A 12,090-nucleotide genomic window follows, 5' to 3' on the forward strand; every position below is an offset into this window, starting at 1 on the left:
GTCCAGGAGAGCTGGCTGTATTTTAAAGAATCCTTATTGAGGTTACAGGGACAAACCATCCCGATGTGCAGAAAGAATAGTAAATATGGCAGGCGACCAGCTTGGCTCAACAGTGAAATCCTTGCTGCTCTTAAATACAAAAAAGAAGCCTACAAGAAGTGGAAGATTGGACAAATGACCAGGGATGAGTATAAAAATATTGCTCGGGCTTGCAGGAGTGAAATCAGGAAGGCCAAGTCACACGTGGAGTTGCAGCTAGCAAGAGATGTTAAGAGTAACAAGAAGGGTTTCTTCAGGTATGTTAACAACAAGAAGAAAGTCAAGGAAAGTGTGGGCCCCTTACTGAATGAGGGAGGCAACCTCGTGACAGAGGATGTGGAAAAAGCTAATGTACTCAATACTTTTTTTGCCTCTGTCTTCACGAACAAGGTCAGCTCCCAGACTACTGCACTGGGCAGCATAGCATGGGGAGGAGGTGACCAGCCCTCTGTGGAGAAAGAAGTGGTTCGGGACTATTTAGAAAAGCTGGATGAGCACAAGTCCATGGGGCCGGATGTGTTGCATCCGAGAGTGCTAAAGGAGTTGGCGGATGTGATTGCAGAGCCATTGGCCATTATCTTTGAAAACTCATGGCGATCGGGGGAGGTCCCAGATGACTGGAAAAAGGCTAATGTAGTGCCCATCTTTAAAAAAGGAAAGAAGGAGGACCCTGGGAACCACAGGCCAGTCAGCCTCACCTCAGTCCCTGGAAAAATCATGGAGCAGGTCCTCAAGGAATCAATTCTGAAGCACTTAGAGGAGAGAAAAGTGATCAGGAACAGTCAGCATGGATTCACCAAGGGCAAGTCATGCCTGACTAATCTAATTGCCTTCTATGATGAGATAACTGGCTCTGTGGATGAAGGGAAAGCAGTGGACGTGTTGTTCCTTGACTTTAGCAAAGCTTTTGACACTGCCCCCCACAGTATTCTTGCCAGCAAGTTAAAGAAGTATGGGCTGGATGAATGGACTATAAGGTGGATAGAAAGCTGGCTAGATTGTCGGGCTCAACGGGTAGTGATCAATGGCTCCATGTCTAGTTGGCAGCCGGTATCAAGTGGAGTGCCCCAGGGGTCGGTCCTGGGGCCGGTTTTGTTCAATATCTTCATAAATGATCTGGAGGATGGTGTGGATGGCACCCTCAGCAAGTTTACAGATGACACTAAACTGGGAGGAGAGGTACATGTGCTGGAGGGTAGGGATAGGATACAGAGGGACCTAGACAAATTAGAGGATTGGGCCAAAAGAAATCTGATGAGGTTCAACAAGGACAAGTGCAGAGTCCTGCACTTAGGACAGAAGAATCCAATGCACGGATACAGACTAGGGACCGAATGGCTCGGCAGCAGTTCTGCAGAAAAGGACCTAGGGGTGACAGTGGACGAGAAGCTGGATATGAGTCAACAGTGTGCCCTTGTTGCCAAGAAGGCCAATGGCATTTTGGGATGTATAAGTATGGGCATTGCCAGCAGATTGAGGGACGTGATCATTCCCCTCTATTCGACATTGGTGAGGCCTCATCTGGAGTACTGTGTCCAGTTTTGGGCCCCACACTACAAGAAGAATGTGGAAAAATTGGAAAGAGTCCAGCGGAGGGCAACAAAAATGATTAGGGGACTGGAACACATGACATATGAGGGGAGGCTGAGGAACTGGGGATGTTTAGTCTTCAGAAGAGAAAAATGAGGGGGGATTTGATAGCTGCTTTCAACTACCTGAAAGGGGGTTCCAAAGAGGATGGCTCTAGACTGTTCTCAGTGGTAGCAGATGACAGAACAAGGAGTAATGGTCTCAAGTTGCAGTGGGGGAGATTTAGGTTGGATATTAGGAAAAACTTTTTCACTAGGAGGGTGGTGAAACACTGGAATGCGTTACCTAGGGAGGCGGTGGAATCTCCGTCCCTAGAAAGTTTTTAAGGTCAGGCTTGACAAAGCCCAGGCTGGGATGATTTAGTCGGGGATCGGTCCTGCTTTGAGCAGGGGGTTGGACTAGATGACCTCCTGAGGTCCGTTCCAACCCTGATATTCTATGATTCTATGAAATCCATGGTACACCCACATCTTGAATACTGTGTGCAGATGTGGTCTTCCCATCTCAAAAAAGATATATTGGAATTGAAAAAGGTTCAGAAAAGAGCAACAAAAATGATTAGAGGCATCTGTATGAGGAGAGATTAATAAGACTGGGACTTTTCAGCTTGGAAAAGAGATGGCTAAGAGGAGGTATGATTGAGGTCTATAAAATCATGACTGGTGTAGAGAAAGTAGATAAGGAAGTGTTGTTTACTACTTCTCATAACACAAGAACTAGGGGTCACTACATGAAATTAATAGGCAGCAGGTTTAAAACAAATAAAAGGAAGTATTTCTTCACATAACACACAGTCAACCTGTGGAACTCCTTGCCAGAGTATGTTGTGAAGGCCAACACCATAACAGGGTTCAAAAAAGAACTAGATAAATTCATGGAGGATAGGTCCATCAATGGCTATTAGCCAGGATGTGTAGGAATGGTGTCCCTAGCCTCTGTTTAAAAACGACTTGCTTACAAAATCAGACAAAAAATACAAAAGAATCACAGCCCACTATTACTGAAAAATTGCTTACTTTCTAATTTTTACCATATAATTATAAAATAAATCTATTGGAATATAAATATTGTACTTACATTTCAGTGTATAGTATATAGAACTGTATAAACAAGTCAATGTCTGTATGAAATTTTAGTTTGTACTGACTTTGCTAGTGCTTTTTACATAGCCTGTTGTAAAACGAGGCAAATATCTAGATGAGTTATTGTACTCCCTGCAAGACCTCTGAGTAACCCCAGGGATACGTGTACCCCTAATTAAGAACCACTGCCCTAAAGCAATGGGTCTGATCTCTTTTGCCTGGCAGCCAAACATGTTTCTTCAAACAGGTCAAGAGGACACAATCAGTATCTCGGGGCAGACACTCTGTCCTGTTCCACTCCCTTTGCTCCAATCAGAGGATGTAAAAGGAAACTATCTGCAAGGCCCCTGTGGTGATTCCCCTGACATCAGAGTCCACAGAGGGGTCTACAGTTGGTACAGGCACCTTCTAAGCTTCCCTCCCCACAGCACAAGGAGTGTGTCAGAGGTGGGAAGTAGCCAGAATGTGCTGAATTCCAGCTGGCACCAGCTTGAGCATAGTCCTGGGTTACTGTAATTTGGGCTGGGGATAGAATCAGGGAGCTGCAAGTTGATGTTGTTTCTCAACTTCTCCTTTCCCCCACCCCCTTGCCCGGGTTGCCCAGTGTAACCATGTGTGGAAGAGAATCCATCCTTTGCTAGGCACTCCCCTAGACTCTGACAGAGATATTTGAACTCCTAACTCACCTTAGAGGTGAGGCTTTCAGGGGAGTTTGTGGGAAAAGCAATGCATCCTACCTCTTCCCCTTAGCAATAGGGAATCACAAGACATGATTCAGAGAACACACATCCAGCTTATAAACAAATACACATCTTCTTCCAAACAGTTACCCTCAAATCCACAGTTTAGAGTTTTGAGGGACACAACTATCTTCTGGGCCACAGATTGGGCAAACCTACCTTAAGTGGTTTGGTACCAGGTGACCTAAAAGATCATCCCTTGGGCATTACTGTCTCAGCTGAGATGAGCAGCTGAAAAAGGGAGGAGGCCACCAGGAGGGCATTCCCCATGAGAGGGACTGGGGTCTGGAATTTACTCCCTTGTGGTTTGCCAGAGTCTAGGTTTGTTCACATTCAGAACACATGGAAAGGCCCATCTTTTCTCCCAGGAATCTGAGGGCTGGGTGGGTTTTACATCTGTTCGGGAGGGCTTTTATTTGCTGGTATCTTAGCTAGGTGTAGAAGAGCTTTCCCTTATATTGGGCTAGACTGTGATCCCCTTAGGCACTGAAACGAAGTGGAATAATGTGAGTAAAAGTCCAGCCCATTTTCACCTGTTACTTTTGCAGAGCTTGTATGGGTGTTAATTTATGTTTTAAAAATCCAAATAAATAAATACAATAGGGCAGGACAAAGAGCCATAACATATGTATACAACCAGCATCAACAAACACTTTTCACCTAAAATAAGCAAAAACCAGCATTAATTTTCCCCCATAAAAATATTTATATATATATTTTTTAATTCAATATTCCCTCTTTTCTTCTTCCATCCCATATCTCAGAACCCTGGGGCTATTTTCTGTGCCTCTTGGCTGGTAGTAGTCCTCCTATGATTGGCTGAAGCATCCTGGGTTTGTAGAATGTGGAAATGGCAGGCATAGACAGCCCTTGCAAATGCTGCAAGTGCCTGATGCACCTCGCTGAGTTACATGCAGACTGGATTGGCTGCTGCCTGGTGAACCCTATGCACCCTACCTGACTCCTGATAGCATGACATGAACTTGACCCCTAAATGTAATCTGAGTGGGTCTTCAACCATAATCTCAGGCTAGTAGGTTATCCTCTTCAAGCCATAAATGGCCAAATCAAAGTGAACAGGAGACTAGGTTTAGTAGGGGGAAGGGAAGGAAAAAGGAAAGGAGGGGAACACAATTGTTCTCCCTTTTGTGTGCAGCCAGTATTTTGCTTCACAGTGCAGCTGCTGCCATGAGACAGGCCATAAATCCACTATTTAGTAGTTCTCACTGCCCTGCCAATCCTTCCTCAGGCCTAGTACTGGACCCAAACACTCTCTAGCAGTGATCCCCTATGGATCCAAATTTTGTGGCTCCATGAGATTCAGATCATATCTCAGGATTCATGGATCCTGCTTAATTTTTCCTTCATGGTATCCATTTCACCCCCATTTGTGTATCATGCAATAGACTTTCAATATAGGTTAGGTCAAATTAAAGCTATGTCAAAGGTCCCTTTTATTTATCTATATAGCTATGCTTTTCTGAGATGTGTAGCTATTATGTATATAAGTGGTAAGGAAAAGAGAGTAGAATGAAAAAAGGGAGGAAAGAATGTAGGAAAATAGGAGCAATATGCCAAAATGAGAAAGATCCTGTTATTCTTTTCTTTGATCAAGCTACTAGCCACACAAAAATGGCCAGCATAAGTTGTGTGCCAAAGTCAACTTCAACTGATGTTCTCTCTAGCCATCAGATCCAATATCTGCCAACTTCCCCCCATTCTCCCCAGTTGTATCCACATATAATATTGTTTTAACCATTAAGAATGTGGTTTTCTACTTAGATTAAGTTCTCTCTGTAACTTACATTTTATCTCTCTGTTGAAATATATGGGAGAAATAGAATCTTTTATACAGTGCATGACACTATGCTGTATATATAATCAGTACAAATTGTAATAACCAAAACTGGGTGGGTTTTGGGTTTTTTGCCAATTTACATGGCCTTAAATAAAGAAGCAAAGGGTCTTCTTTGTATTTTTAGTAGAAAACCACATCATGAAGGGGGTTTATTTCCAATTTAAGGGAAATGGTTAGGAACTAAATTGGATAAATCATTTTCAAAAAGACCCATAATCTCTTTTATTGTTTATATGGCTGATGAAAAAAATACTGCTGTACAATATGCTGCATGATATGTACCATAGCCAGATATGTGGAAAAGTAGGAGTGCTCCTTGACTCTAGATGAAAGATTTGAGAAAATGCAAGGGTGGTGAACTCCTACATTGAGAATCTTGGACTACACATTTCACCAGCTTATGGATGAATTCTGTGGAGCAGGGGCAGACAGGGTAAAAATACCTATATGCCTAACTTTCAGAGGTGCTAAGCAACCATAACTGCCATTCACTTCAAGAGGAATTACAGACACATTTCACTCTGAAAATCAGGCCCATATTGCCTACCTGTACGTCTAGGCATATCCCGGCCTCTATAGCAGCTAAAAATTGAATCTACTTTGGCTGCTGATGACCTGGGATAGAATATCAGAGTCCTTTCAACTTCAAGCTGATTTGATGTGAGCACTGACCCCTTCCCCATGTGTGGTACAGAGTGGGATTTGGGTAACATCAGAACTACACTGATCACTTCCCTTTATTTATACTAATTTATAAAATATGCCTTATGCCTTTTTTTACCTCTCTGAATGCGTACTGAATACAACCATAAAATGTATGACTCTTGACCATGAAGTAAAATGATATTTCCCTCTCCAATGAATATCCTTCCAAACTATCCTACAAGCAAATTCTTGGTAAGAGATATGGGCATCACACTGTGTCCTGATGGGTTTCAGATGCTGTCAAATCACTGGGACTTAAGTGCTAGAGTTGATGTTTTGCTACCTGGATGTTTAATAAATGTTAAATCTTAAGTGCTCTAAAAGACATACTGCCAGGATGGCGCCTGGGGAAACAAGTAGTGTCCCAAGTAGCCAGAATCCAACCCATGTGGAGCTTTATAAATCAAAGTCAACACCTTGAATCACACCTGGAGACAACTAGAACACAAATGCAGCTCCTGAAGAAGTGACTTTCCACATTTATTACAGCTAACAGTGGATAACAGGTGAGCAATCACTTTCTAAATCAGTTGTAACTTCTGAGCTTGCCTTGAAGACTATTGTAAAGTGCATTATAGTAATTCAATTTAGAAGTCACAAAGGTCTGGACTGCAATGATGAGGTCCGAAACTGAAAGGAAGGATTGCAAACATTGCAGAGTTCAAGATAAAATATGGTACTCTTTGGCATTGGCAGCACCTAAGATTCCAGCAAGAGATAAGGGTCAAGAAGAGCCCCTAAACTGTACACTCCTTGAGAAAAGGCAAACCACCATTAACTGAAGCGGAACTATCCCTGCCAAAAGCTCAAAATCTTTCTCCCCACGTCCCAGCAATGATCATCTTTCAGTTTACTTTTGTCAGTCTAAATCTCGGCCTTGCAGTGATGTAAGCATAGGCACTGCACTATCCAGATATGATGGAAATGACTTGAGCTATGTTTCATCTGCATACTGAAGACACTATTGCCCCAATTGCCTTACTATCTCCATTAATGCTTCCTCATACCTGTAGCAAAACCGAGGCTTGAGGAACTCCATACCAGAGATACCTAAGAGCAGTTATGAATTACTGTTAGCATTATTGTTTATTTTGATTGTAATTATATATTATTTATTATATGCAAGCATCTACGAAGCCAATTTAAGGATCAGGGCCCTATTATGTCCTGTACAAACAAGTAAAAGAAAACAGTCCTGCCCCAGACAGAATACACTTTGTGTCAGAGCTTGTCTATAAGTGGAATTATTCCAGAATAGCTATTTCACATTAATTTCACTCCCTACTTTTTTCTGGAATAACTTTTACATGTAGACAAGCCTTCAGACATGATGCAACAAGGGCATAAATGCCCAGAACCACACTATGGGATGCTTCAGATAAGAAAGAAAGGGACCACTCTAGAACACTATTAGTGTCCTCTAGACCATTAAAGGACAACAATCAATATAGCAAAACTTCACACTCGGTGGTTTCAGAAGTTACTGTCAGATCTTAAAGCATCAGCATCTACAACTGATGATTGCCAATTACCACAGTGATGATCTCCCATCATATCATTGAATCATAGATGTAAAAGACAGAAAAGTATTTTAAGTCATCCATTCTCTCCTCCTGCTGATATATAATGAATTGAGTCCACAATACACATTGTGGGAGGGCAGATACATCAGCTGAAGGCTTGTCAACATGGGAAATGTTTCCAGTTATACTACTATAATTATACCAATATAGGTAAATCTCTGTAGTTATACCAGTATAACTCCCTGTGTGGACACTTTTATTCTAGAATAAGAATGGCTTTTTTCCCATTTTGGTTAAACTGCTTCCAAAAAGACATAAACTAAATCAGTTTACCTATTACTGTTCTAACTTTTCCATGTAGACAAGCCCTGAGTATATTATTGTATAGCTTTTTTCCTTGATCTAGATGGCAATCAGTTGTGCCTTGAAGTCTGAGGATTGATAAATCTTATTTTTTTTAATCCTAACTAGTGTAACCACAGATACATTCTTATGCATATAAATGCATATTATTTTACTGAACTTTGATAAGTTATTCTCTTAAAGAGATATGTTGAATTTAAAAATCCTGGGCCAGTTTCTTAGCTGGAGTTATGCTAATTTGCATCACCTGCTATGTCCCATGTGTTGTAAACAAACACTTTTCTTAACTTATATTACTACAAGTTAGAGTATCAAAAGTGAAAGGCATTTAAAAATTTAGTTTATGTCCCACTACTAATACATTTTATTTACTTTTTGCGCTTCTCTCAGTTTCAACAATGAAAAATCAGTGAAGACAATTTCAGGGTGTTTGTTTGTTACACCTTCTGCATTGTTTGGGTTTTCAAAACTGCAAATGTAATGTAAGAACATTTTTTATGGAGCTTAGGTTTTAAAAGTTTAGATTGGGGGCCAATTTTAAAGTGACATCCCTTTAATTACATTATTACTTAATTTTTTTGTATTTTGGAGCAGATTGAGATCAGGCAGTTGACCTTTTCACGGTTTATAATTTTATATCATCTTATTATATCTGCTCTTTTTCTTCTTTTTCCTAAAAGATATAGTCATATAAGCCCTGATCCTACAAACATTTTAAGTGTGTGCTTACTGTTTGAGAAGCCTGTGGCCCCAATCCTGCAATCATTGTATTGACGTATAGTCCCCACACCCTGTGCTTCTAATCCTATTCACTGACTTCTCTGGAGATATCCTATTTTTGCTTGCCCCTATGATAAGGCATCTCAGCAGGTGGGGATATAGATCTCCTCTTTCCTAATAATGGAGTGTCTCCACTTTTGCTGGGATCCTCCTGCCCCTCCTCCTCAGATGAAGATCCCTTTGCAGCCCTGCCACAGGTGTCTCCCTCCAGGATGGGGATCCCTGTGCCCTCCTGATGGGCTATCTCCCCACTGAGATGGGAATCGTCCATACTCTCATTATGGGTTCTTTTCTCCCCCAACAGGGATCCCTCTATGTCCATTGTGGAGTGTCCACCTTAAGATAAGGATCCCCATGATGGAGTGCACCCAGGGTTGGGGATCTATCTGCCTTATGAGGGGGTGTCTTCCCTCGGGTTGGGGGTCCCCCTGCCCCAGGATGAAGTGTCTTCCCCTGGGGGGAGGCTCACTCTACTCTCCATGGTAGACTACCCACCCCAAGAGAATGGGGATCCCTCTGCCCCATGATGGGGTGTGTCTCCCATGCAGGATAAGGATCCCCCTGCTCTAATGATGGGGTTCTCCCTCTGGGATGGTGATCCCCCTGACCGGGATCCCCCACCCCATGAAGGGTGCCCCCCAGGATAAGGATCTCTCTGCCTCAACGATGGGGTGTCTTCCCTGGGGTTGAAGATCCCGTGCTCCCATTATAGCGTGTTCCCCACGCCCCCCATGGTAATGGGGTCTCTCTGGGATGGGGATCTCCTGCCCCCGATGATGGGGTGACCCCCCGCGCTCCCAAGAGGCGCTGGGGCTCCCAGTGGCCAGTGCTGGGTGCGCCTCACCGCGATCCCGGCCCCGCCAGGCTCACTCCACCCCCATGCCGGGGGGGGTCTCCCTCCCCCGGGATCCCCTGCCCCCTCCCCCGGCACGGGGATATCCCCTGCCCCTCCCGGCGGGCCGCGGGCTGCCCAATGGAGGCGGAGGCGCTGTGCGGACTGCGGGCGGGGTGGGGGCGCCGCAGAGCCGCGGCCGGCCCGGGGACTGGCGCACTCGGCGGGGAGCCGGAGGCAGAGGCGGGCGCAGGCAGCGGCGCCGGGGCCGGGACTCTGGCAGGCAGCGGCTGGGATGAGGCGGGGGGGCGGCTGTGGGGGCAGATAGCGTCCCGCGGGGAAGCGGCCGAGTGGGGCTCGGAGCAGAGGCGGGGGCCGCCCGGCCGCGCCATGGCGGCGCAGTGCGACCCGCTGAGCGGCTACCTGCCGCAGCCGCTCTCCGACCCGGGCTCCAACAGCGAGCGGAGCGCCGACTCCCCGCTGCCCGGCTCCGAGGAGGACTCGGCCGGCCCGCGGCCCCTGCGCAGCCCCGAGTGGGGCGAGGAGCGATTCCGGGTGGACAGGAAGAAACTGGAGGCCATGCTGCAAGGTGAGCGGGGTGCGCGGGGGAGCCCCTGGGCCGGGGCCGGCGCTGGGGCCGCGGGAGGGGAGCGCTGTCTCCGGCTGCCGGGCTCGCGGGGCGAAGGGGCGGGGGCTGGCGGCGCTGGGGGAGCCGCGTCCCCTCCACCGTCCCCCTGGCGAGCGGCGGCTGCTCTCTCCCCTGGCGGAGCCGCTGTCCCGGGGCCTGCCCCTCTTGCTGGGAAGGGCTGCGTCCAGCTGTGGACTCGCCTCTGCCTCCGCAGGGCCCCCCAGGAGCCGGGGCACTTGCTGTTGGACCCCGGGGTGGGGGGCGTAGCGTGGCTGCTCCTGCTGGGCTGTTCCAGGTTCTGCGCTTCTCCTCAAAGCGGCCCCTCCGAGACCGCGTCAGGAACAGTCCCCAGAGAGAACCCTTGAAATATCCTGGCGCTGACTCTGACTCGTCCTCCCCACCCCCTCCCCGTTCCTGTTCCCTAGCCCTTCCAGTCCCAGATGTGGATCAACTCGCTGCTGTCTGCAGATGTCAGGGCTTGCAAACCGAGCTCCTCTTGGGGTGGGAAGGGATTCTTTCATAAAGCGGTGGAGGCTGAGCTCTAGTGTTTTCATCCGACCCTCTTGCAAAAGTTACCCTCAGTTCGTAAAAATCTCAGTTACTACTAATACAGGGGTCAACTTCTGCCCCTAACATCACTTCGCAGCTCTGTGGTTTCACCAGCAGCATCCTAACTGTAAACGCTATTAGCATCACTGGTATTGAAATAAAGCCTTGCTCTACGGTGAAAACTGTAAAAGAGGTTGTAATAGGTTTCAAGGTAATCTTGAATTTCCTGGGCTACTGGAAATACTTTAAAAAAACAAAAACGAGCTTTAAGCTCATCTAAAGCATTTCAGATTTTTCAGGAATAGGACAGTGTTTTGCTACTTAGCAAAGTGAGCTTTCATAAAATGGAAGGGTTCAGAATTCCAAGAAAACAGTCCATTTCTGGAGTTTTTTTTGAATATCAGAGTCCTTTAAATAATGACTATATTCTAAGTCAATCTATATATTTTTCTAATATTTTTCTATTTTAGTAGGAGTATTGCAGTGTAGTTTTTTGAACTGGTATCCATACCATATCACTAAAATAATACATCTAATAGTAAAAAGAAAAGGAGTACTTGTGGCACCTTAGAGACTAACCAATTTATTTGAGCAATGTGTGTTTTTGGGTTAGGATTTGTTATACATTTGTCTGTATTGTTTCTTGTGATGAAATCTCTTGCGTTTTGTTCCACCATGTTTTGAATTATGTCACTCTCTGTGAAAGTTAAGTAAAAAGGTTTTGAAAAAGTATTAACATAAATAGAAAATATTGTTTTAAAGGTGGATGTAACACCAGGTAGGGTATCCTTCACAGTTGTGTAATTTATTTAGCTTTTCTAATACCTTTTACTCTATTCCAGTGAGAATGGAGCTGAGTTGCAAACTGTTACCTTTAAAATTTCAGTGAGGATAAAGCATATTTGAATTGAATGAGAGCGATTATGGAACTTTTTAAAAGTGCCATTTTATTTTCTTAAATGTTTAGAATGACACATGATAGTTGATCTAGCTTTTTTTTTTTTTTGTGGAGAGGAGGAACTGGAGTACATTATTAGCATACATTTAGTATGGCCTCTACAAGCCACGTAATTTTATGGCCACTTATAATTGTGTGATGTATAAATACTGTATACTTGACTGCTAAGGCTGCATTTTTCAAAAATCATAACAGGAGACTGATAGCTGTTCATCATTTATGTATTATTTCACAAATGAAAATATTTGCTTTTGTGCATGAGAGCAGTCATTCTAAATCTGTAAACATAGTGCTTTTTATTACTTTCTGAATTACTTGGAGGTGCACTCAGTAATTTAAAGCAATGTTAGAAATTATCATCTGACAACAGGAAAACAAAATGGAAGAACAAAATCTGGTCCCATAATTCACATTCCCTGAATATGATAGTTTATAATCAATGT

At 44.6% G+C, this 12,090-nt stretch overlaps 1 protein-coding gene across 1 annotated transcript in view; it reads left to right on the plus strand.

Moving 5' to 3' along the window:
* Positions 1–9,826: 9,826 nt before the first annotated feature.
* The window catches only part of BICC1 (BicC family RNA binding protein 1), a 227,303-nt gene continuing 225,039 nt past the window's right edge, over positions 9,827–12,090 (plus strand). Inside the window, exon 1 of the mRNA XM_084633781.1 lies at positions 9,827–10,101. Within this exon, the coding sequence (XP_084489907.1) occupies positions 9,903–10,101 (199 nt within the window). The 5' untranslated portion in view covers positions 9,827–9,902. The remainder of the gene's footprint in view (positions 10,102–12,090) is intronic.

Source organism: Lepidochelys olivacea (genome assembly GCF_965140295.1).
Source record: "Lepidochelys olivacea isolate rLepOli2 genome assembly, chromosome: 7".
NCBI lineage: Eukaryota > Metazoa > Chordata > Testudines > Cheloniidae > Lepidochelys > Lepidochelys olivacea.